General features: G+C 49.9%; 1 protein-coding gene across 8 annotated transcripts in view; it reads right to left on the bottom strand.

Annotated features, from left to right (window-relative positions):
- The window catches only part of LOC137433072 (protein FAM13A), a 355,270-nt gene that overhangs the window by 72,279 nt on the left and 255,869 nt on the right, over positions 1–27,122 (bottom strand). For 5 of the 8 annotated variants that reach the window (XM_068125518.2, XM_078783916.1, XM_078783917.1 and 2 more), the window contains exons 8-9: positions 15,389–15,472; positions 8,523–8,618 (exon numbers count right to left, since the gene is read on the bottom strand). In XM_068125518.2, coding sequence (XP_067981619.2) covers positions 8,523–8,618; positions 15,389–15,472 — 180 coding nt within the window. Of the gene's footprint in view, positions 1–8,522; positions 8,622–15,388; positions 15,473–27,122 lie in introns of all 8 variants that reach the window. The other 3 variants (XM_078783918.1, XM_068125521.2, XM_068125522.2) reach the window with 1 other exon arrangement.

Here is a 27,122-nt window from a genome sequence, read left to right as displayed (position 1 = left end):
AATAAATATCATGGGATAGAAATGTGGAAGACGAGAGATTATGGAGCAGCTGCACCACAATAAATATCATGGGACAGAAATGTGGAAGACGAGAGACGATGGAGCACCTGCAGCACCATCAATATCATGGGATAGAAATGTGGAAGACGAGAGACGATGGAGCACCTGCACCACAATAAATATCATGGGATAGAAATGTGGAAGACGAGAGATTATGGAGCAGCTGCACCACAATAAATATCATGGGATAGAAATGTGGAAGACGAGAGACGATGGAGCAGCTGCACCACCATAAATATCATGGGATAGAAATGTGGAAGACGAGAGACGATGGAGCACCTGCACCACAATAAATATCAAGGGATAGAAATGTGGAAGAAGAGAGACTATGGCGCACCTGCACCACAATAAATATCATGGGATAGAAATGTGGAAGACGAGAGATGATGGAGCAGCTGCACCACCATAAATATCATGGGATAGAAATGTGGAAGACGAGAGACGATGGCGCACCTGCACCACAATAAGTATCATGGGATAGAAATGTGGAAGACGAGAGACGATGGAGCACCTGCACCACAATAAATATCATGGGATAGAAATGTGGAAGACGAGAGATGATGGAGCAGCTGCATCACAATAAATATCATGGGATAGAAATGTGGAAGACGAGAGATGATGAAGCAGCTGCACCACAATAAATATCATGGGATAGAAATGTGGAAGACGAGAGATGATGGAGCACCTGCACCACTGCTGCCTTGAAGTAGTGAAAGGAACACACAGTGACAGAACAGACTTTGGAAGGCGCTTGTGTAGATGGGAGAGGCGAAGAATAAAAGATGTGAGGTGTGATGTGAGCCTGGATTCTGAAGCAAGGTTTATGGTGCAGAGTCCTGAATCTACGGTACTTTATCGAATGCGAAGGATATAGTCCATTAGATAATGTGTACATCCAGGTAACATGGGAGACAGAGCAGGATGGATTTGGTACATGATAGTTAAAGGCAAAGACAGAGTTTCGACATTGTGCCAATGTCAGGCAGAGTCTCCAGGACAGGTGTTTTGAGGTTTGGGATGGGATGGAAGGAGAGCAAACACCAGAGACAGACTTGACAAGACACTGCCATGATTTGGAGGCAGAGTCTCCAGGACAGATGTTTTGAGGTTTGGGATGGGATGGAAGGGGAGCAAACACCAGAGACAGACTTGACAAGACACCGCCATGATTTGGAGGCAGAGTCTCCAGGACAGGTGTTTTGAGGTTTGGGATGGGATGGAAGGGGAGCAAACACCAGAGACAGACTTGACAAGACACCACAATGATTTGGAGGCAGAGCCTCCAGGACAGGTGTTTTGAAGTTTGGGATGGGATGGAAGGGGAGCAAACACCAGAGTCAGACTTGACAAGACACCACCATGATTTGGAGGCAGAGTCTCCAGGACAGGTGTTTTGAGGTTTGGGATGGGATGGAAGGGGAGCAAACACCAGAGACAGACTTGACAAGACACCACCATGATTTGGAGGCAGAGCCTCCAGGACAGGTGTTTTGAGGTTTGGGATGGGATGGAAGGGGAGGAAACACCAGAGACAGACTTGACAAGACACCACAATGATTTGGAGGCAGAGTCTCCAGGACAGGTGTTTTGAGGTTTGGGATGGGATGGAAGGGGAGGAAACACCAGAGACAGACTTGACAAGACACCACCATGATTTGGAGGCAGAGCCTCCAGGACAGGTGTTTTGAGGTTTGGGATGGGATGGAAGGGGAGGAAACACCAGAGACAGACTTGACAAGACACCACAATGATTTGGAGGCAGAGCCTCCAGGACAGATGTTTTGAGGTTTGGGATGGGAGGAAGGGGAGGAAACACCAGAGACAGACTTGACAAGACACCACAATGATTTGGAGGCAGAGTCTCCAGGACAGATGTTTTGAGGTTTGGGATGGGATGGAAGGGGAGCAAACACCAGAGACAGACTTGACAAAGCCACCGCCATGATTTGGAGGCAGAGTCTCCAGGACAGGTGTTTTGAGGTTTGGGATGGGATGGAAGGGGAGCAAACACCAGAGACAGACTTGACAAAACACTGCCATGATGTGGAGGCAGAGTCTCCAGGACAGGTGTTTTGAGGTTTGGGATGGGATGGAAGGGGAGCAAACACCAGAGACAGACTTGACAAGGCACCGCCATGATTTGGAGGCAGAGTCTCCAGGACAGATGTTTTGAGGTTTGAGATGGGATGGACGGGGAGCAAACACCAGAGACAGACTTGACAAGACACCGCCATGATTTGGAGGCAGAGTCTCCAGGACAGATGTTTTGAGGTTTGGGATGGGATGGAAGGGGAGAAAACACCAGAGACAGACTTGACAAGACACCGCCATGATTTGGAGGCAGAGTCTGCAGGACAGGTGTTTTGAGGTTTGGGATGGGATGGAAGGGGAGCAAACACCAGAAACAGACTTGACAAGGTACCGCCATGATTTGGAGGCAGAGTCTCCAGGACAGATGTTTTGAGGTTTGGGATGCGATGGAAGGGGAGCAAACACCAGAGACAGACTTGAGAAGACACCGCCATGATTTGGAGGCAGAGTCTCCAGCACAGGTGTTTTGAGGTTTGGGATGGGATGGAAGGGGAGAAAACACCAGAGACAGACTTGACAAGACACCGCCATGATTTGGAGGAAGGAGACCGGTTGGAGATTTGAGCCTTTAGATTTGTAAGATGATATCTCCTGGGTTGCCCATGGATGGACAAACACTTGTTGCGATCCTTATATAAAATGACCGAAAGTAACCCATAATCAGGTTACCTTTTCCACCTGAGTTGTTAGGGTAGGGAGTACAAGGAGAGGATGAGGGCCAGGTATGAAAAACTTATTGTGAAGAAGCAGAAGGTTTGGAGAAGGGTATCGAGAGGCATTTATGGGAATTGCAGAAGTGTTGTGTGGAAGGACGTGAGAAAGGGTGCATCGTTGAGGGATATAAACCAGGTATGGTGGACGGAGGAAGTGGCGAAGGCAGTTGGTGAAAAGAAGTAAGTTTGGAAGAGGATAGAGACGATCAAGGATGAAGGGATGCTGCCGGATGTGGGGTTGCTGCACCTGTATGGGCAGAAGAACAAAGCAGCAAGGAGAGTTGTGGATAAGGCGAGGAATGATATGGAAGAGGTGTACAACAAGTTGAAAGAGGATGGTGCGAGGAAGATGACCTACACATTGGCTCATGACAAGGATGAGGATAGCAAGGACAGCAATGGGGGTGGCGGTGATTAAGGATGGTGGTGGGATGTTCGTGGCAGAGAGGGGGGGGGGTGCAGTATTGAAGATGTGAGAAGGCTATTTCAAAGGGCTTTATGCACAACCTTAGTAGTGTCATGAAGATGCTGAAAAGGGTCCTGGATGGGAGGATAATGAAGACTGTGAAGAAGGAAACTGGAGAAGAGCAGCAGGGGTTGTAAAAGGGTCAGGGGATGACAGATGGGATGCTTGCGCCAAGACAGCTGGTGGAGAAGAGGTTAAAGGTGCAAAGTGAAATGGCATTGGGATTTGTGGATCTGGAGAGGGCCTATGACACTGTTCCGAGAGAGATGGTGATGGCGGCACTGAGATGGATGGGAGTGCCGGAAGCAGAAGTTAGGTTGGTTGAAGAAATGTACAAGTGAACAAAGGGAAGAGTTTTGGTTGGTCCTGTGATGTCAGAGGAGTGCAATGTGAGCATCGGATTGAAGCAGGGAAGCACTCTTAGCCCACTCCTGTTTAACATGGTGATGGAGCTGGTAAGCAGGAAGGCAAACATGAAATATATTCTGGGGAGGATATTGTATGTGGATGATCTGGCTGTTGTGGTGGAGAGTGGGCAGGAGATGTAGGAAGTATTGGGGGAGTGGAAGAAGGCATTTGAGAAATGTGGGCTGAAAATGAGCATGGATAAGATGGAGGAAACTGGATGGAGGTTTCGCTCAGGCCAACTGGCACGGTCTTCAAGCAGCCATCAATCAACTGGACTGGTCTCCCGTCTCTACCGCCTCTGACATCAACTAATCCTGGGAATTCTTCCAAAGTAAATTGCTCTCTCTCTCATGCACAGATTTATCCCATCTCGTCTTCAGTTGTCATACCCTTCCTCCCGTCCATGGTACATGGAATCTTGTGGTGAGGCTGTTGCCCAGAAACAACTTGCCTTCGTCTCCTGGAAAGCAAATCCAACGGAAGGAAATCTCATTTCCTTTCACAAAGCCCAAAACAAGTGTGTGTCCACACTCAGGAGAGCCAGTAAACAATATCTCTCCGTTCTCAAGACCGAACTCTCTTATCTGTCTCCCTCTTCCAAATCCTGGTGGCATCTGGTCAAATCTGTTTCTGGTGTTTGTTCCCCCTCCATCCCCTCCCTTACCTCAAACGGCTACACAGCCGCTGCTCCGCACGTGAAAAAGCTGAATGCCTCAACTCTGTGTTTGCCTCAACATCTTGTGTCCCAAACCCATCCCTCTCTGTACCCACCGTACCCAGTCGTACCCCGCTGCTCCTGGACTCTGTGTCCTTTCCTCCTGACAAGGTGGAAAAGTTTCTGTCAACCCTCGACTCTGATTCTGCAACTGGACCTGACGGCATCAGCCCACGGGTCCTAAAATCCTATTCTTCCGCTCTTTCACTCCATCTCTCTGTTCTCTTCACCCTCTCTTTTGCTCAAGGTCATCTGCCATCTGCTTGGAAATCTGCCAACATCACCGCTTTACACAAAAAGGTGGAAAAACAGATCCTAGCAACGACAGACCAATCAGCCTTCTCCCAATTATCAGCAAAGTCATGGAATCCATCATTGCTTCGGATATAAAATCTTTCCTCTTCTCCAATGGCTTGATCTCTGATCATCAATTTGGTTTCAGTCCAGGTCACTCTACTCTGGACATGCTGCTTCTGCTGTCTCAACAATGGATGGAGGTCCTCAATGCCAAACAGGAAATTAGAGCTGTCTCCCTTGATATATCACGTGCCTCCGTTACGGTCTGGCACCCCGCTCTGCTCACCAAACGCTCCTCCTTTGGTATCCATGGAAATCTCCACACATGGCTGGCAGACTTCCTCTCTTGTCGTAGTCAACGTGTGGCCCTGAATGGGTTTCTCTCATCTCCTCTTCCTGATCAGGCTGGAGTTCCCCAAGGCAGTGTTCTGGGCCCTGTGCTTTTTCTGGTCTTCATCAATGATCTCTCTATCTCTTTGCTGATGACTCCACTCTCTGCCGCTCCATTCCTCATCCCTCAGATCGGCAGTCTGCAGCCTCCTCACTCTCTGCAGGCCTGGCCAAAATCACAGACTGGGCAAACAAGTGGAACATGTCTTTCAATCCTGACAAATCTCACACTCTTATGATGTCTCTCCGGAAAGACCGACTGGACAACCCTCCCATCCACTTTCTGAATAATCCTCTCCAAGAAGTTCTGTCACTCAAGCTTTTGGGTCTGACTATCTGCCATGATCTTTCCTGGGAAAACCACATTTCAAATCTGGCCTCCAAAGCCAGTCGACGACTGGGCATCCTCCGTCATGCGAAGTCCTTCCTTGGCACACCTGAGCTCCTCACCACATACAAGGCTTTCATCCACAGCTCAATGGAATACTGCTCTCCCCTCTGGGCTGGTGCTCCTGCCTCACACCTCGCTCGTCTTCACGCTGTTGAAACCAAAGCGTTCAGAATCATTGGAATCTCCCGTGATGAAGCTATCTCCGAGGGCCTTTCACTTACTCACCGCAGGCAGGTTGGTGGTCTTTCCGTCTTCTACCGACTCCTCTCCGGCCTTGCTCCCCCAGCTCTCTCTGGGCTCTGTCCCCCAAATATTCCTACAGGTCGCACAAGATCTGCCTGCAACCCTCTTATGGTTAAACTGCCAAAATCAAGACTCTCTGCTCACCTTCACCCCTTCATTCCTCTTTTCTCCCGCCTCTGGAACAAACTCCCTCACTCTCTTCAATCCCACTCCTCCCTCCAGGTCTTTAAAACAGCTGTTCACCATCATCTCTTATCTTCCCCCATCCAACACCTTGATCTTTTCTACCCCGGCTAATTTCACCCCAAATCCACTCTTTTTTGAAATACCAACTTCTTTCCGAGAAGTCCTTGGTGTCTTTGTGTTTTATACTTCTCCCAACCCCACCCCCCCCTTCCTTCCCATGCCTCCTCCCCCCAAGCCCTCTCCCTCCCACACATCTCCCGATGTCCCTGCTCTTAAATGTTGTGTTTGTGTGCTTCGCCTTCTCTCCCCATCTTGTCTACCGCTCCCCTTTTTATACACTTTGTTTGTCTGTTTGATTTGCTTGTGTGATAAATGTTAGCTCTTTCACGAGCCTCGATTCTGTATCCCCCCCAAAAAAAAAAAAAAGGTGATGTGGGTTGGGCATGAGAGAAAATTAATAAATATCAGGTTATATGGGAAGGAGATCAGACAGGGAAATAGATTTGAGTATCTGGGTGGAACACTGGCCAGGGATGGTAAATCAGAGGCAGAGGTGTGGAGGAGGATTCAGGTGGGTGCGAATGTGTGGAGGAGGGTGGAGGGAGTAATGGCAGAAAGATTTCAAGGAGATTGAAAGGAAAGGTTCTGATGTCGTGTGTAACGCCGGCCTACCTTTACTGTTTGGAGACGGTGGCACTGACAGCAAGACAACAACAGAGTTTGCAAGTTTGCGAGAACAACTGGGTCAGGATGATTGCAGGGGTGAAGAAGGTGGATAGAAGGAGAATGGATGAACTGACGGAGGAGATTGGTGTGCAGATGAACTTTTTTTTTTTTTTTCTGTATACAAGATCGAGGCTCGTGAAAGAGCGAACATTTATCACACAAAAAGTGAAACCGATACATAAAACACAAAAAACAAGGGGAGCGGTGGACAAGATGGGGAGAGAGGGGGAAGGACACAAACACAACATTTGAGAGCAGGGACATCGGGAGAAATGTGGGAGGGGGAGGGCATGGGGGGAGGTGGGAGAGGTATAAAACATATGAACACTGCAAGGACTTCCAGGAAAGAAGTTGGAATTAAAAATAAAAATAAAAATGTGTATCTGGGGTGAATTAGCGGGGGTAGAAAAGATCAAGGTTTTGGATATATATATAAAAAAATAACCACCTTTAGAGGCCATTTTTCCCCGCAAAGCGGGGGTTGGCCTTTTTCGGGAACCGTGGTTGTTGTTGTTTTTCGGTCCCCTTTTAGTGGATGGGGTGGATGGGGAAAGATAAGAGATGGTGGTGAACAGCTGTTTTAAAGACCTGGAGGGAGGGGTGGGATTGAAGGGGGTGTGGGAGTTTGTTCCAGAGGCGGGAGAAAAGAGGAATGAAAGAGTGAAGGTGAGCAGAGAGCCTAGATTTTGGCAGTTTAACGATAAGAGGGTTGCTGGCAGATCTTGTGCGACCTGAAGGAATATTGGGGGGACAGAGCACACGGAGAGCTGGGGGAGCAAGGCCGGATAGGAGTCGGTAGAAGACAGAAAGACCATCAACCTGCCTGCAGTGAGTGAGTGAAAGGCCCTCGGAGTTAGCTTCATCGCAGAAGATTCCAATGATTCTGAAAGCTTTTGTTTCAACAGCGTGAAGCCGAGCTAGGTGTGACGCAGGAGCACCAGCCCATAGGGGAGAACAGTATTCCATTGAGCTGCGGATGAAAGCCTTGTATGTGGTGAGGAGCTCAGGTGTGCCAAGGATGGACTTCGCACGACGGAGGATGCCCAGTCGGCGACTGGCTTTGGAGGCCAGCTTGGAAATGTGGGTTTCCCAAGAAAGGTCATGGCAGATAGTGAGACCCAAAAGCTTCAGCGACAAAACTTCTTGGAGAGGATTGACGGGGAGACTTGACGGGGAGATTGGTGAAATGCCGGCTGAGATGGGCTGGACACTTGGTGCGGATGGGGGAAGAGAGAATGAAAAAGAGAGCGGTAAGGTTGAGGGAACAAAGTAGAAGGAAAAGAGGTAGACCGCGGTTGAGATGGGAGGATTATGTGAAGAGGGATATCAGTAAGGTATGGGTGGTGGGATAGTGGAGACAGTTGGCTGAGGACAGAGGGGAATGGAGGAAGATCGTGGTGAAGGCAGAGCAGGAGCTTGGTACTGTTGGACCTCACTCCTTATAAACAGAAGAGGAGATGAAGAATTGTGTGTATGGGCCATGGAAATCTGTAGTCCGGCCCGGCGAGAATGGATAAACTGCCTCAAATTCAAACTCCCAATAAACCTCTATAAACCATTGTTCCCCTGTGATACCTCATTCCCTCTTTTACCACAGCCTTACCTTTAGAAACTTCTGATTGAGTATTTTTTTAGTTTGTACTTTTTGTGACATGTTTTCTGCACTCACTTTTTCCCTTTAACTTATGTTTTTTAATGTGGATTTTCCCACGGGTATTCCTAGTGTTATATATTATCCACATCACACAACTTTCCAAGGTCCCTTTTCAGACAGACAGACAGACAGGCAGACAGGCAGACAGGCAAACAGATAGATGGACAGACAAGGATTCTCACAATCGTGGGGAAGTTGCGGGCCCGAGAGAGAAGCTGTTTCACAATACGGTACCGCTCGTACAAAGGTCGCAAGATGTGTTTCTCCTCTTCTGTTCCCTGCTTGGAGAGATGTTAGGGGTCTGGTGCAGGCGAACGTAGTATGTGGGGTTTGGCGGGGGCGGTAAAAACCTTTCTTGAAAGAGATCCTTTCTGTTAAGTGCACCTTATTCACGAATACGGCACAATCCTTAGATGGTATATTGCTATTGACAACAGATAGTAACAATGTAGTAAAAGTAGTGTGAGCATATTCAGCTCGGCTAAGGATGCATAATGAAGAAACTGCCTAGTCTATAGAATACATCACAAGTCGAGCGGTGCAATGATCGCTTTATTTTAACAATTTTGCTCTTGAGAAAAGCCTCAACAACAGTAAGGAACTGTGTCTTCTCTGGGTTGTGGGAGGCTTACCCTTGGTCCGCATTCCAGTGATGGCCATATTTTGTTAGCATCACAATATGACCTTGACCTTCAACATTTAAGGATAGAGTGTAAATTAAGGAAATGTGTCCCCATCTACAATCGATCCATAAAACTCACACCATGAAAATCGGAGGAAAGTTATTCAAGTTACGGTAAAAAATGTGTTTTTCTTAATTAGGTCACAATCCGAAAAAAGTAGGTCAAGGACACGAAACAAATACCATGTGCACAACTTCAGGGCAGATCCACTATTATGATGAAAAAATATTTTAGAAGGCCAAACGATCTTTGAGATTCCACATTGGCAAAATTGAGCGATGACAAAAAAAACGTGTTTTTTTAATCAGACCGCCATTTGACCTTGACCTTTAACTCAGAGGGGTATGATGTAAATGAAGCATAAATGTGACTTGCTCTTGGCAATCTAGAGAGGGCATTCTGTTCTAATTGGAGACGTTTTGTCGAGTTATGCTGAAAATGTTAAAATGTCTATAATTGGGTCATGGCCTTTTAAATTGTGTCAACCCTGCATACTTTTTATTCCCATTATTGATGCAAATTTTCATTCCAAAAGTGCCAGCCGGCTCAGAGATGCAGCTCGAAAATTGATACAGTTCAAAAAATTTGGAGTGTTTAAAAAAAAAGAAAACTAGAATGGTACTCTGACGGCGCAACGTCGACCACTATGCCTCTGCCCACATTATTATATAATTATACTTACTTGTAGCAAGTTTAATTTAAATCCCATCACTGGTTCACAAGTTAGCATGGTAACATAATTTTTTACTGAAAATGACCTTTGACCGCCTGACCCCAAATCTAATCAGTACATCCTTACATCATTATACATATCTGTACCAAGTTTGGCTTACATCCCTTAAGCCATTCTTAAGTTATCACAGTAATGGAAACCTATCACATACGGATCGTCGGACGCACAAACGCACGTTTTTTTCTTTTGTTTAATTTTCATATGTGCATTTGCATCGATAAACTTTGAGGCTCTGTGTGCCACATTGGGTTCGTAGAAGAGCCAGATATGGCTCGCAAGCCATAGGTTGCCGACTCCTGCTTTATGGGGAGGCTTGAGGGAGCTGTGCTCCAACTCGAATCGAAAGAATGGACCCGACAAAAAGCTGGAATTCGTCCGAGTTTCTTTATTGCATCAAATCAACTCGGATACTCTGAAAAGCCCGTTTATCGGGCAGCATTATATACAAGCACTCGAATATCTCATGCCGGAGCGTTTGCCCTTAAAAGGCGCGACTGGGCGTGTCCGGGAGACCTGGGCGAGTCTGGACATGCCCGGGAACGGCGAGACTGGGTGTCGCCGGACGGGCCAGGCGTGCCTGGACATGCCCGGGAACGGCGAGACTGGGTGTCGCCGGACGGGCCGGGCGAGCCCGGGAAAGGCGAGTCCGGGCATGCCCGGGAAAGGCGAGACTGAGCGTCTCCGGGCGGTCTGGGCGAGCCCAGCACAGCGATCGCTCCGTGGTTGCGTCCTCGGCAGGTGTAAGGCGATTGGGTATGTTCAGCAGCAACCGCTACACACGCCCCCCCAGAATCGACTTGCACCGGCAGGGTTAATTTAAGGGGGGTCCTGATGACTCAGCCAAAGCGACCCCTGGAGGGTCGTGGGGGGGGGGGGGGTGGTGGTCCGGTGTGGGGGTGGGTGGTCGAGCGGGAGGCACCGTGGACGGGGGGCGGCCTCGCCGCGGAGGAAGGGCCAACCGAGGTGGTTGGTCGATGTCCACGTGCGCCGGCTTGAGGCGGTCCACCGAAATCCGGTCCGACCTGCCGCCGACGTCGATGACGAAGGACTTGTCGTCCCGTCGCAGGACCCGGAAGGGTCCGTCGTACGGCTTCCTGAGTGGCCCCCGGTGTGCGTCATGATGCACAAAAACGTACTATGCTGTGTGAAGCCCTGGGGGGACATAGGCCTGGGGGTCACCGTGGTGGGACGTTGGCACGGGGGCAAACCATCGGGCGGTCTCCTGGAGGTCCGAGCGCTGGCGAGCTGCGGACCAGGGACTGGTAGCGTCGGGCACGAATTCGCCCGGGACGCGTAGCGGCTGGCCGTAGACCAGCTCGGCGGTGGACGCCCGGAGGTCCTCCTTGGGGGCCGTGCGGAGGCCCAAAAGGACCCACGGTAGCCGGTCGGTCCAGCCACCGTCCTGAAGGCCGGCCATAAGCGCGGCCTTCGTGGAACGGTGGAACCGCTCGCACAACCCGTTGGCTTGGGGGTGATAGGCCGTGGTACGGTGGAGCCTGACCCCCAGGTTGCGGGCGACCGCGCGCTACAGCTCGGAGGTGAACTGCGGCCCGCGGTCCGAAGAGATGCCCGCCGGTGCACCGAAACGGGCGACCCAGGTGGCGATGAAAGCCTGCGCCACGTCGGCGGTGGTGGTGAAGACGAGGGGAACGGCCTCCGGCCACCTGGTGGTCCTGTCCACCATGGTGAGCAGGTGTGTGAAACCCCATGATGGGGGGAGGGGGCCACCCAGGTCCACGTTGACGTGGTCAAAACGCCGTTCGGGCACGGTGAAAGGTGCCAGCGGGGCCTGGGTGTGTCGGTGGACCTTGGCCTGTTGGCAGGCCGTGCAGGTGCTGGTCCAATCGCAGACATCCCGTCGAAGGCCGTGCCAGACGAATCGCGCCGACACCAGCTTCTGGGAAGCTTTACGGCCCGGGTGGGAAAGGCCGTGGAGGGAGGCGAAGATGCGGCGTTGCCAGGTAACGGGCACGATGGGGCGAGGCTGGCCTTGGGAGACGTCGCAGAGCAGGACATTGTCCGCGAAGGGGACATCGGCCAGGCGGAGGCCCGTGTCCGCCGCCCGGAGGGCTTGCACCGTGGTGTCGGTGGTCTTGTCAGCCGCCGTAAGCGCGAAGTCCACGCCGAGGTGGACCGCGTTCGCGCTGGCCCGAGAAAGACAGTCGGTCACGGCGTTGTCTTTGCCGGCGACGTGCCGGATGTCCGTGGTAAACTCCGACACGGCGGAGAGGTGGCGCTGCTGGCGGGCCGACCACGGCTCCGTGACTTTGGCCATTGCGTAAACCAACGACTTGTGGTCGACGAAAGCCGTGAAGGGTCGGCCCTCCAGGAGGTGGCGGAAATGGCGAACGGCCAGGTGTAGACCGAGGAGCTCGCGGTCAAACGTGCTATATTTGAGCTCGTTCGGCCGGAGTTGCCGGCTGAAAAAAGCGAGTGGCTGCCAAGCCCCGTTCACCCATTGCTCATGTACGGCACCCACCGCATAGTCGGAGGCATCCGTGGTGAGGGCGATGGGAGCGTTGAGCAATGGGTGAGCGAGCAGTGTTGCGTCGGCGAGGGCCCGCTTTGAGCTTGTAAATGCCGCGTCCATGGCTGCGGACCAGACGACGTCGTGTTTGGCCGGCTTGCCCCGGAGGGCTTCGTAGAGGGGCCGCATGAGCTGAGCAGCGCGGGGCACGAAGTGGTGATAGAAATTCACCATTCCGAGGAACTCCTGCAGGGCCTTGATGGAGCGGGGACGCGGAAGCGCGGTGATGGCCTCGACCTTGGTAGGCAGCGGCACGGCCCCGTTCTTGGTGATGTGGTGGCCCAAAAAATCAATGGCCGTCGTGCCGAAGTGGCATTTGGCCGGGTTGACGATTAGGCCGTGCTCGCTGAGGCGCCCGAACAGTGTTTGGAGGTGGAGGAGGTGCTCGGCCCGGGACGCGCTGGTGACGAGGATGTCGTCCAGGTAGACGAAGAGGAACGGCAGGTCGCGCAGCACGCCGTCCATCAAGCGCTGGAACGCCTGAGCCGCGTTCTTGAGGCCAAATGGCATTCGAAGGAATTCGAATAAGCCGAACGGCGTGATGACGGCCGTTTTGGGGACGTCGGCCGGCCTGACAGGTACCTGGTGGTATCCCCGTATCAAATCGATCTTCGAAAAATGACCCGTCCTGCCAAACGGGCGGAGAAGTCTTGAATGTGCGGGATCGGATACCTGTCGGGGGTGGTAACGTCGTTAAGGCGGCGGTCGTCGCCACATGGGCGCCAGCCGCCCCCCGGCTTCGGTACGATGTGTAGTGGCGAAGCCCACGCGCTATCGGAGCGCCGCACAATGCCGAGGTGTTCCAAAGCGTCGAACTCGGCTTTGGCCACGGCGAGCTTGGCTGGGTCGAGGTGGCGGGCTCTGGTGTAGACCGGCGGGCCCGTAGTGGGTATGTGGTGCTCGATACCATGTCGTACCGCGACGGCCGAAAACGTCGGCCGCGTGAGGGCCGGGAACTCCGCGAGCAGGCGAGCAAACTCGTTCGCCGCCGGGAGGGCGCATGCTAGCTCGGTCGGCGCGGAGCTGCTCAACGTGCATGCCAGGGAGCTGAAGGTCTCGGCGTTGACGAGGCGACGCCATTTGACGTCAACCAGCAGCCCGTGTGCGCAGAGGAAGTCGGTGCCCAGCAGAGCCATGGGCACGCTTGCAGTCACAAAAGTCCAATGAAAGCGCTGGCTGCCGAAGCAGAGGGTGACGTTGCGCGGGCCGAAGGTGCGGATGGCCGATCCGTTGGCCGCCACCAAGGAGGGGCCGCAAACCGCGGACTGCCTGTCCTGATCGGAGGCGGGTATGACGCTCAGTTGGGTGCCGGTGTCACACAGGAAGTGCCGTCCGGACGCTTTGTCCCTGATAAAAAGTAAGATGCCCGTGTGGCCAGCGCTCATGGCTGGTAATGAACGCCGGCCCGGCCGTTTCCCCACTTGCCGAAAGTGCACGGGGGTCGGCATGTCCGGGCCTTTTGTCCGAACCTGGCATGGTAGTAACACCACGCCTGGTCAGGTGTAGGCCCCGGTCGTCGTGTTGGAGGCGGTCGGCGCGGCGTAGCGGCCGCCAATTGGGCCGGCAGTTAGGCCGCTGACCGTGCCGGGTGCTCGGGCGCCATGGGCATTGCTTCGGACAGCGGCGGGCTCCAGGTCGCTGCCCCGATGCGTTGGCCTGCCGAGGAGATTTTGTCGGCTTCCCTGGCGAGGGCGCGGGGATCCGTGATCTGCGTGCTTGCCAGGGCGAGGCGTACCTGGCTAGGCAGCTGACGGAAGAACAGCTCTTGAAAAAGAAAATCCGGGGCATGCTCCCCGAGCAACGAGAGCATGTAATCCATTCGCTCGGACGGGCGCGTGTCGCCGAGCTCGGGCAGGTCGAGCAGGCGCCGTGCGCGTTCCGCCGATGAGAGGGCGAAAGCGTCGAGAAGGAGCTTCTTGATCGCGCCGTACTTGTCAGCGGCTGGCGGGTGCTGGAGGAGGCTGAGGGCGCGGGCCGCGGTGGCTGAGCCGAGTGCTGCTACCACATGATGGAAGCGGGTGTTGTCGGCGGTGATGCCTCACAGGGCGAACTGGGAGTCCGCCTGGGCGAACCAAACCGCCGCATGAGCCTCCCAGAAGGTAGGCAGTTTGAGGGCAACTGCCATGTCCATGTCGGTAGGTCACCAATGAAGGAGCTGTGCTCCAACTCGAATCGAAAGAATGGACGCGACAAAAAGCTGGAATTCATCCGAGTTTCTTTATTGCATCAAATCAACTCGGGTACTCTGAAAAGCCCGTTTATCGGGCAGCATTATATACAAGCACTCGAATATCTCATGCCGGAGCGTTTGCCCTTAAAAGGCGCGACTGGGCGTGTCCGGGAGACTTGGGCGAGTCTGGACCAGCCCGGGAACGGCGAGACTGGGTGTCGCCGGACGGGCCGGGCGAGCCCGGGAAAGGCGAGTCCGGGCATGCCCGGGAAAGGCGAGACTGAGCGTCTCCGGGCGGTCTGAGCGAGCCCGGCACAGCGATCGCTCCGTGGTTGCGTCCTCGGCAGGTGTAAGGCGATTGTGTACGATCAGCGGCAACCGCTACAGGCTTAAATATAGATACAGTATTAACGGTGAAAACAAGGCTAATCAAAACAATCAAATGAGAGAAGGGTCGATATAAGCCATGTTTAGGATAAAAAAAATTAACAAACAGCTGATACTCTAAATATACAAGGAACAAGGAGCTGAAAAATGTTCAACATTGAAAATTGAAAAAAATAAACAATTAAAATTGAAACAATGGGGAAAAAAAATTTGAAAGTTACAATTTTGGGGGTAATTAATTAAATAATTGAAAATGTAATTACGAATTGAGAAAATTTGAAAATTTAAATTATTAAAATAACTAAATAATGGAATAATATTCCTTCAAAAGCAGGAAACCACAGACACCAATAATAAATACAGTTGCTCCCTACAGGAACCGTAACAAGATGCAAATTGCTTTCCTCAAAAAGGAATCCTCTAAAGGCTAAATCAAATCATCATATCTTCGTTTTCATATGCAATCCTCTGGAATCATATTAAGTCACTGCTGTGAATGATCCAATCTGTATTCTAACTAGTCGCTCTTACATGCTGTGGGAACTCACAGCTCTGCCGTAGAGGTGTTCAAGGTGAAGAAGGACTTTTTGTAGGGTTGTTTTCTCTGCTGCAATCTGGTCTCTCGTCATTTTCTGTATTAGGCCCAGGAAGACAAGACAATGTATTGTAAATCCAAACAACTTAAAAAACAAGAAATATGTCGTGCTCTCAAATCAAATGAAATAGCACGATACGTGCAAAATCCCTAAAATAAGTTGTTGGCCTATGATGACCTCAAAAATAATTGGTGGTTGAATTTAGTGACCAGTTATGCAAATTTTCTTCAAATATCAAGTTAATTAAATGAAAATTGAGGACTTTACAAATCCGGCCTATGTTCACATTTTGGCCTGTGTTGACCTCAAAAATAGTTGGGGTTGAATTCAATGACCAGATATGCAAATCCTCCTCAAATTTCAAGTCAATCAATCAGAAGAAAATTGAGGATTTTAGAAATTTGACAAACTTGGTGACTTTTGACCTATTGACCTTTTGATCCCAAAAACAATAGGCACCTTGCTTATGACGAACTCCACCATTTGGTGAAATTTAGTGAAGATCCATTTAAAATTGTGACCTGTAGGCAACTGACATACAGACAGACAAACAGACAGAAGACAGACAGACAGCCAGACAAACAAATGAAAAATCACTCATAGAGCAACACTTGGCAAAAGGGAACAAAGTAGAATGGCACACGGCAGAGCATCCTTTTGACTTCTCAAATAATTGGTGGTTGAATTATGTGACCTATTATGCAATCTTCTTCAAAAAAGGTTAATCGGATGAAAATTATCAATTTTAGAAATTTGGCCTATGTTGACCTTTTGGCTGATGTTGACCTCAAAAATAGTCGGTGGTTGGTTTCAGTAAGCTGATATGTAAATCCTATTCAGATTTCAAGTCAATCGGCTGAAAATTGAGGATATTAGAAATGTGGGAAAAGTGGTTGACCTTCGGCCTATGTCGACATTTTGGCCTATTTTGATCTCAAAAATAGTTGGTGGTTGAATTCAGTAAGCTGATATGTAAATCCTATTTAAATTTCAAGTCTATCAAATTAAAATTGAGGATTTTAGAACTTGAAAAAAAGTGGTTGACCTTTGGCCTATGTTGACCTTTTGGCCTACTGTTACGGGGTCCTCCCCTATCCCCTGGTCTTGGTAAACCTCCGAACCCCGAGAGGGTCCCCGGCAGAAAAATTATGTTATCCTTTGTTGAAAGTAATCAACAATGAAACTCTCAATGAACAATGGAATACTGCTCTCCCCTCTGGGCTGGTGCTCCTGCCTCACACCTAGCTCGTCTTCACGCTGTTGAAACCAAAGCGTTCAGAATCATTGGAATCTCCCACGATGAAGCTAACTCCAAGGGCCTTTCACTCACTCACTGCAGGCAGGTTGGTGGTCTTTCCGTCTTCTACCGACTCCTCTCTGGCCTTGCCCCCCCAGCTCTCTCTAGGCTCTGTCCCCCAAATATTCCTACAGGTCGCACAAGATCTGCCTGTAACCCTCTTATGGTTAAAGTGCCAAAATCAAGACTCTCTGCTCATCTTCACTCCTTCATTCCTCATTTCTCCTGCCTCTGGAACAAACTCCCTCACTCTCTTCAATCCCACTTCACCCTCCAGGTCTTTAAAACAGCTGTTCACCACCATCTCTTATCTTCCCACATCCAAAACCTTGATCTTTTCTACCTCCGCTAATTTCACCTCAAATCCACTTTTTTGAAATACCAACCTCTGTCCTGGAAGTCCTTGGTGTCCTTGTGTTTTATACTTCTCCCACCCCCCCCCCCCCCGAAGCCCTCTCCCTCCCACACATCTCCCTGCCCTCAAATGTTATGTTTGTGTGCTTCCCCTTCTCTCCCCATCTTGTCTTCCGCTCCCTCTTTTTATATATCTTGTTTGTCTGGTTGATTTGTTTGTGAAATAAATGTTAGCTCTTTCACGAGCCTCGATTCAGTATAGCAAAAAAAAAAAAAAAAAAAAAAAAAAAAAAAACCATCAAATGAAACAATCAAATCAATAATGAAACCACACCAAGGGTTATGAACAAATATTATATTAAAAGCACACCAAAAAGCACCCTACAACAATGGGGGCAATCACCCCTGCAATCCAATCTTAAGATGGTACCCCAGCTCAAACTCACGGTTCCCCCAGGGACTGAAGCAGAGCCCTTCTCAATGTCTCTAGCACACAACGGTGCTCCCGGCATAGAAGCGATGGCGATGAGGCGGGAAAGGAGATGTAGGTAAGGCGGGGACCGTCACGTGGTCCCAGCCAACCCCAATTGGCGGTGGAAAGAGGAATCCCCAAAGACGCTATCCAAACGTGCACCTACACCGTGCAGTCGCGAACCGCACCGTATTCTTCAAAGGCCGCTGTCGCGCACCCACATCCTCGGCAAACCACCGGAGGGCTGGACCAGAGGACGCGACTAATCAAGGGTCCACGAACGATGCGCGAGGTCCCCGAAATGGCGGTATCTTCTTCCTCGGGTCACAGCCGCTCGGCGAAGATTCTCCGGAATCTCCCACCTGTACCTGGCTTCACAGGCTTTTCCACGACACCAGCGGTATCAACGATCGCACGAGATTCCTTTCCAGGACTCAAAGTTCCCTCTTCATGGACGCTCGACCAAGCTGGCTGCGGAGCTGTTCCCAAACGCCTCGTTTTTTCCTCCGCCTTACGTGCTCTTCTTCCTCGCTCCCCTTTTGCCTTCCGGGTCACCATCCGATTTCCGGCCATATTTTACCAGGAGCGCTTTAAAACCTTTTAACCACAATAACCCTTACTGAGAACCAACAATAAGAATAATACCAACAATAATTAGGGCCGAAGCCGTAACACCTTCCCCCCTCAAGAAAGAAAGTTTGAACACAGCGAAAACTTTCTTTGTAGGCAAATTCTGGAAACCAACACAAGCAATCCATGTTTTCCCAAAAATAAAGCAACAACTTCGAACAACTTACAGAGATTTCCAAAGTTAATTCACTCTGGCCAAAGCATCAGCAACGACATTGTCCCTACCCTTTACATGTTCAATTTCCAAGTTAGCCCTGCAAAGCCAAACTCCATCTCATCGACCTCTGATTTTTACTTTTAGTTTCTTTTGAATGAAGGTTAAGGGGTTGATCAAAAATCCAAAGTCAAGCAACTCGATAGCACTTTATCTGGGAGGCTGAGCTGAGGGCCAGGTTCCATGGTGGTTGGGCGGTGAGGCCTGGACATTTTCACTACATGGACGCCTTTAGGAACGTGGAGTTCACGGCTAGTCCGTGTAGGAAAGATCACAACATGGACGCCTTTAGGAACGTGGAGTTCACGGTTAATCCGTGTCGGAAAGTTCACTACATGGACGCCTTTAGGAACGTGGCGTTCACGGTTAATCTGTGTCAGAATCTTGGCTCGGCTGCTCCGCAGCATTCAGTGCTTCCACTCTTTCTAACTTTCCTAACAATCACGGTTGGACCACTTGTCACTGTAGTCACATGAATGGCGGTCTCCTTCTCGGCCACTGCTCTGATGATCCTTCCTTCGGGAGCTGCCATAACTCTGGAAGCCTCCATAATCATATCGATTGCGGCCACCACCACCACTACTCCGTGGTCCTCCTCTGTAGCCCCCTCGACCCCTAGGAAATGCCTTCCCTACTGTGATGGTCCGACCATCAAACTCCTTGCTATTCAGATCCTTTTCTGCAACTCTGGCGTCCTTTGAGTTTTCAAACGTGACAAACCCAAACCCTCTTGACTTTTGTGTTTCCCTGTCTTTTATCAGCAGCACTTCCAAAAGCTGTCCATATTTGCTGAAGGCAGACTCCAGAACCTCTTCCTTTGTTTTGAAGTTCAGTCCCCCTACAAAGAGCTTGCCAATATTGCCTCCATCCCTGACGTGTGTGTGCCGACACTTAGTCTCAGGGTATTTCCTCATCTCTTCAGGGCGCTTCCTAGTAGGCTTTTCAGCAAACATCGGGTTACCAGAAACTTGGCCACCGGCCAAATCATTCCCGATAACAAAAGATACTCCTTCTACAGGAAGAGTGGCTTGTAAACCGACGGTGACCGGTCCTGACACCAAATCTGACTCCAAATGGATGACATGAAGTGGAGCACTAACACAGCCACCAATCCCCTGTAAACGAACACTATCCCCAGTTGCCGTCTCCTCGGACAATGGCAAGATGCCTTCAAGCATTAAAGATTGATGTGCTCCTGTGTCTCTCAATATCCTAACAGGTCTCCGGTTAGTCGAGGCTCCATCCAGTGACAAAAACCCCTCTGAAATAAATGGTTGGTAACCCTTTTGAGGGCAATTTCTCACAATGGCCATTGCATTTGGAGTCGTACTAGTCGAACTCCGCTCCTGATTTTCTTTTCCCAGAGCATAACATTTGTACATCGTGTCCAGGTTTATGGCAAAAAGTGCAAGTAGGCCCAGAGGAGAACCTCGTGGTCTGCCAAGGCATGGGGGCGGCGGTCTGCCTCGAGCCCCCCGGACGATAGGTCTGTCTTGGAACCGCAGTCTTCTGATTTCTAGAAGTCATGGTGTCAGAGTGGTCCTCATTTTCATTCTCCGCCCCTGATGTACCACAGCTCCCCTGGCTAGGTCTGGGCGAGACGTTAGGTTTGTGGAACCCCATCCTGTGTGTTAAGGCATAGTCATCTGCCATGGTTGCTGCCTCATACAACTTTGGTACTCTCCTTTCCTCCAGATGTACTTTAATGTCCTCGTGGACACACTGTTGGAATTCCTCCACCAGGATCAATTGTCGCAATAGTTCGAAGTCTTTCCCCACTCCTTTTGAATCACACCACCTATCAAACATGGTTTCTTTCAATCTGGCAAACTCCACATGGGTCTCACTCTCCCTCCTCCTGGCATTCCGGAATTTTTGCCGGTAAGCTTCCGGGACCAATTCATAGGCTTTGAGAATGTGTTTCTTCAATACCTTGTAATCTGCACATTGGTCAATCGGTAAAGCCGAATAAATCTCTTGAGCTTTACCCACCAGAACACTTTGCACTAGTATGGACCAGTACTCCTCAGTCCAGTTTAACAGTCGAGCCACTTTCTCAAAGTGTGGAAAAAACTGGGCTACCTCCTTTTCATTGAAGGGTGGAACCCCGAACCAGCCTCACATGTCTGCCAACATCCCAGGTGCTCTGACTAGGTGTCGAACCAGTCGGCATCGATGGTACCTCTCCCCGTTCTTTCATTACATCCAGCTCCTTGAATTCAATTTCCTGCTGAAGGGCCATTTCACGATCCCTTAACTCCCTTTTGGCTTTTCTCTCCTCTGTTTTTTTTTTCCTCTAACCTTTCCTGGAGTTCTCTTTCAACTCTCCTTTCCTCTGCTTTCTTCTCTTCTAACCTTTCCTGGAGATCTCGTTCCACTCTCCTTTCCTCTGCTTGTTTCTCTTCTCTTCTCTCTTCTGCTTTCCTTTCCTCTGCTTTTAATCTTTCCTGGAGTTCTCGATCCTGTTCTGCTCTTTCCTTTTCTGCTTTCCTTTCCTCTGCTTTTTCCCTTTCCTGGCTCTGTAATTGCATCTCCAGTTTCCGGAGCTCCACATTTTCTTGCTCTTCTGGTAAACAATCCCAGGCTACCTCTTCCCATGTTTCTAATCCCCCCATAGATTGTATCACCACTGTCTGCAACTCTGCCTTCTTCATATTAGATCGGACCTCCAAGCTAAAATGTTTGGCCAATTTCAAGAGGTCCGATTTTACTAACGCTCTGAACTGTGTTTCACTAGGGGTCACTGTTAACTTCTCTGCATCAAACTCCATGGTGACTACTGTTAACACCTGTTAACCTTCACACAAGAAATTAATAAACAAAAATGTATTTTTTTTTGGGAAAAATTTGGGAATGTTGGAAAAAGTTCCAAATTTGGGAATTCTGGGAATGTTAGGGAATTCTTTCCCAGAATAAATTTAGGAAATTTTAGATCCCGGACGCAGACCCAATTTCGAGCCCACGAGTAAATTGGACAAGCCCCCAATTTCTGTTACGGGGTCTTCCCCTATCCCCTGGTCTCGGTAAACCTCCGAACCCCTAGAGGGTCCCCAGCAGAAAAATATGTTATCCTTTGTTGAAAGTAATCAAAAATGAAACTCTCAATGAAACCATCAAATGAAACAATCAAATCAATAATGAAACCACACCAAGGGTTAAGAACAAATATTATATTAAAAGCACACCAAAAAGCACCCTACAACAATGGGGGCAATCACCCCTGCAATCCAATCTTAAGATGGTACCCCAGCTCAGACTCACGGCACCCCCAGGGACTGAAGCAGAGCCCTTCTCAATGTCTCTAGCACACAACGGTGCTCCCGGCGTAGAGGCGATGGCGATGAGGCGGGAACGGAGATGTAGGTAAGGCGGGGACCGTCATGTGGTCCCAGCCAACCCCAATTGGCGGTGGAAGGAGGAATCCCCAAAGACGCTATCCAAACGTGCACCTACACCGTGCAGTCGCGAACCGCACCGTATTCTTCAAAGGCCGCTGTCGCGCACCCACATCCTCGGCAAACCACCGGGGGGCTGGACCAGCGGACGCGACTAATCAAGAGTCCGCGAACGACACGCGAGGTCCCCGAAATGGCGGTATCTTCTTCCTCGGGTTGCAGCCGCTAGGCGAAGATTCTTCTGGAATCTCCCACCTGTACCTGGCTTCACAGGCTTTTCCACGACACCAGCGGTATCAACGATCGCACGAGATTCCTTTCCAGGACTCAAAGTTCTCTCTCCATGGACGCTCGACCAAGCTGGGTGTGGAGCTGTTCCCAAACGCCTCGTTTTTTCCTCCGCCTTACACGCTCTTCTTCCTCGCTCCCCTTTTGCCTTCCGGGTCACCATCCGATTTCCGGCCACATTTTACCAGGAGCGCTTTTAAACCTTTTAACCACAATAACCCTTACTGAGAACCATCAATAAGAATAATACCAACAATAATTAGGGCCGAATCCGTAACACTTCGCTGATCACAAAAATAGTGGGTGGTTGAATTCAGTTCGCAGATACAACAACAACAACACCATGCATTTTAAGGCCATTTTCCCTGCGAGAGTGGGGGTTAGCCTTGCCGCCCCCATGACAATCTTCTCCATTTTGCCCTATTTTCTGCATCCTTCCTTGTTAACCCCCTTGCCCACATTTCTTCTTCCACCATCTTTAGCCATGTCTTTCTCGGTCTTCCCCGTCCTCTACTTCCTTTTAGATTCATTTCCATCACTCTTCTCAACCAGTCACTTTCATCCTTCCTCAACAGATGACCAAACCCTCTCAACCTGTTCCTCTTCACAGCATCAATCACAGGCTCTATTCCCATCATCTTTCACAATTCATCATTTGTCTTCCTCTCTCTCAACGATACTCCGCACATCCACCGAACCATTCGCATTTCCACCCTTTCCAGCCTTCGTTGCTGCTCTACATTCATGACCCATGTCTCGCTCCCATAAATCATAACACTTCTCACACATGCAGCATACACCTTTCCCTTCAGCTTCAACGACACGCCCCTCCTCATCAGCACGCCACTCAGTTCCCGAAACTTCTTCCATGCACATCTCACTCTAGCAACCGTTGCCGAGTCTGATCCACTTTCTCCATTCAGCATATCTTCGAGGTAGCAAAATGTTTTCACACCTTCCAGCTTCACGCCGTCTCCAAGATCCAACTCAACATTTCCTCCATCTGCAGCTCCCTCTGTGCACACCTTACATTTGAATGTAGCTGCCACACTGGTTAATGACCCTCTCAGACCGCTACATTTTTGATGAACCCACTCAGCGCACATTGTACATTGAATGGAGTTCTTTCCACCTCACCACATGCTTTACCACTTGCCATCACCTTCGTCTTTCCTATATTCACCTTCAGACCTTTTGTCTCCATACATTCCTTCCACTTGTTCATCTTTTCCTTCAGTCCATCCATACTTTCCGCAATCAACACCAGATCATCTGCATACAACTCCCACGGTAGACCCTCCTTTACGTTCTGAGCCAGCACCTCCATCACAGCTACAAATAGTAGTGGACTTAGTACCGACCCCTGATGCACTCCCACCTTCACCTCAAACTCACCACTGTTCCCATCCTTTGTCCTTACAGCTGTGCGTGCTCTTTTGTACATTGCCATCACTACTCTGATCAACCATTCCTCCACTTCTAACTTTCTCACTGCCCATGTCAATACTTCGCGTGGAACCCTATCGAATGCTTTCTCCAGATCAACAAACCCAAGAAACAACTTCTTCCTCTTCTCCATGTACTTCTCCTGCAACTGCCTCACAATAAAGAGTGCGTCTGTCATTCCTCTTCCTGGCATGAATCCAAACTGCATTTCGTCGATCTTCACCTTCTTCCTTATCCTCCTCTCCAACACCCTTTCCAATACCTTCATTCCATGCTCCAATAACTTTATCGCTCGGTACGAGCCACACTGCAGAGGGTCACCTTTCCCCTTGTATAGAGGGACGAGGGTACTCAGTTCCCAAGCCACTGGAATGCGGCCTTCTTTCACCACCAGATTACAGATCTCTGTCATTCTCTTCACACCCCAACTTCCTGCTGCCTTCAACATATCTCCCTCAACTCCCGTCGGCCCTCCCGCTTTTCTACTCTTCATTGCTTTTATCGCTTCCTCAACTTCCTTCTCAGTTATCTTCTCTGCCGGTCCTAAAACTGGGTTACTCTCCATGTTGCCATCCCATTCATTCTCTGTATTCAACAGCATTACCATATATCTTTTCCATCTTCCTTTAATTCCATCTGGGTCCACAATGATTTGTCCCACTTCATCCTTCAAGCAACTCATCCCCATCACATCACGCCTCTCTTTCGCTGTCTGCTTTGCAATCCTGAATACCGCTCTCTGACCCTCTTCCGAATCCAAGCGTTCTCTGAACATTTTCCTGCATGCCTCCTGCGCCTTTGCTACCTCTTTCGTTGCAGCCTTCTTGGCTGCCTTATAACTTTCATGCTCTGCTTTTTCTGCTCCCGTACACTTCGCCTTCTGCCACTCCTTGAACTTCTTCCTCTTCTTGTCAATCCTCTTTCCAATTTCATCATCCCACCACCATGTTTCCAAGTGCCTCGGTGGTCCTTTTGTCCATCCACATACCTCACCAACGGCTCCCAACAGACTATCTTTCATTGACATCCAACCACGTTCAGGCTCAACCACATCATCCTCTACCCTACTCAGCCTCTCTTTTAATGCCTCCCTTACTGTCACCTCTTTCAACCTCCACACCTTCATTCTCGGTTGATACTTCACCCGCTGAGCTCTCCTCGCACCTTTCAACCTTATGTCGCAGACAACCAAGTGGTGCTGTGAAACAGCCTCCTCCCCTGGGATCACCTTTGTGCCCCGGAGGTGCCCCCATCTCGCCTACGCACCATCAGGTAGTCAACGGTTGTCGTCGACCCACCTGACGTGTATGTAACAAGCTTATTATCCCCTTTCTGGAACTGAGTATTACAAATCAACAAATCAGCTCCATCAGCAAACTCCAAAATCCTTTCACCTTCTCCATTTCTCACACCATATCCGTAACCCCCATGAACTCCCTCAAAACCGTCCATACTCATTCCCACATGTCCATTTAGGTCTCCTCCTACCACAACAACTTCCTCATCTTTCACATTTTTAATCAGCTTCTCTATCGCACACCAGAACTTGTCCTTCTCTTCATCGCTCCGACCAACCTGCGGAGCATATCCCGAGATGACGTTCACCAAGAGCTTTCCAATCATCATTTTCACCATCATCAACCTATCACTCACTCTAGTCACACTCACCACACTGTCTACAAACTCCTCAGAAAACAGGACACCAACACCATTCACGCCTTCTGGGCACCCTTTTTTTTTTTTTTTTTTTTTTTTTTTGTATACAAGATCGAGGCTCGTGAAAGAGCGAACATTAATCACACAGAAAGACAAACCGACACATAAAACATATAACATCGGGAGCGGTAGACAAGATGGGGAGAGAGGGGGAAGGACACAAACACAACATTTGAGAGCAGGGACCGAGAGACATGGAGACATCGAGAGATCTGAGAGAGGGCGAGGGCTTTGGGGGGGGGGGGCATGGGAAGGGGGCGGTGGGAGAAGTATAAAACATATGGACACTGCCAGGACTTCCAGGAAAGAAGTTGGAATTTCAAACAAGGTGGATCTGGGGTGAATTAGCGGGGGTAGAAAAGATCAAGGTTTTGGATGGGGGAAGATAAGAGATGGTGGCGAACAGCTGTTTTAAAGACCTGGAGGGAGGAGTGGGATTGAAGGGAGTGAGGGAGTTTGTTCCAGAGGCGGGAGAAAAGAGGAATGAAAGAGTGAAGGTGAGCAGAGAGCCGAGATTTTGGCAGTTTAACCATCAGAGGGTTGCTGGCAGATCTTGTGCGACCTGTAGGAATATTTGGGGGACAGAGCACAGAGAGAGCTGGGGGTGCAAGGCCGGAGAGGAGTCGGTAGAAGACAGAAAGACCACCTACCTGCCTGCGGTGAGTGAGTGAAAGGCCCTCAGAGATAGCTTCATCGCGGGAGATTCCAATAATTCTGAAAGCTTTCGTTTCAACAGCGTGAAGCCGAGCTAGGTGTGAGGCAGGAGCACCGGCCCATAGGGGAGAACAGTATTCCATTGAGCTGCGGATGAAAGCCTTGTATGTGGTGAGGAGCTCAGGTGTGCCGAGGAAGGACTTCGCACGACGGAGGATGCCCAGTCGGCGACTGGCTTTGGAGGCCAGCTTGGAAATGTGGTTTTCCCAAGAAAGATCATGGCAGATAGTGAGACCCAAAATCTTGAGCGACAGAACTTCTTGGAGAGGATTGTTGAGAAAGTAGATGGGAGGGTTGTCCAGTCGATCTTTTCGGAGAGACATAGTAAGAGTGTGAGATTTGTCAGGATTGAAAGACATGTTCCACTTGTTTGACCAGTCTGTGATTTTGTCCAGGTCTTCAGAGAGTGAGGAGGCAGCAGACTGCCGATCTGAGGGAAGAGGAATGGAGCGGCAGAGAGTGGAGTCATCAGCAAAGAGATAGAGAGGATTTTCGAGAGAGTCAGAGAGATCATTGATGAAGACCAGAAAAAGCACGGGGCCCAGAACACTGCCTTGGGGAACTCCAGCCTGAACAGGAAGAGGAGATGAGAGAAACCCATTCAGGGCCACACGTTGACGACGACTAGAGAGGAAGTCCGCCAGCCATGCATGGAGATTTCCATGGATACCAAAGGAGGAGAGTTTGGTGAGCAGAGCGGGGTGCCAGACCGTGTCGAAGGCACGTGATATGTCGAGGGAGACAGCTCTAATTTCCTGTTTGGCATTGAGGACCTCCATCCATTGTTGAGACAGCAGAAGCAGCATGTCCAGAGTAGAGTGACCTGGTCTGAAACCAAATTGATGATCAGAGATCAAGCCATTGGAGAAGAGGAAAGATTTCATATCCGAAGCAATGATGGATTCCATGACTTTGCTGATAATTGGGAGAAGGCTGATTGGTCTGTAGTTGCTAGGATCTGTTTTTGCACCTTTTTTGTGCAAAGCGGTGATGTTGGCTGATTTCCAAGCAGATGGCAGTTGACCTTGAGCAAAAGAGAGGGTGAAGAGAACAGAGAGAGGGAGTGAAAGAGCGGAAGAACAGGATTTTAGGACCCGTGGGCTGATGCCGTCAGGTCCAGTTGCAGAATCCGAGTCGAGGGTTGACAGAAACTTTTCCAC

The sequence above is a fragment of the Myxine glutinosa genome, chromosome 8, assembly GCF_964187855.1.
Source record: "Myxine glutinosa chromosome 8, kmMyxGlut1.1, whole genome shotgun sequence".
Lineage (NCBI taxonomy): Eukaryota > Metazoa > Chordata > Myxini > Myxiniformes > Myxinidae > Myxine > Myxine glutinosa.
This window is presented reverse-complemented; position numbering and strand designations above follow the sequence as displayed.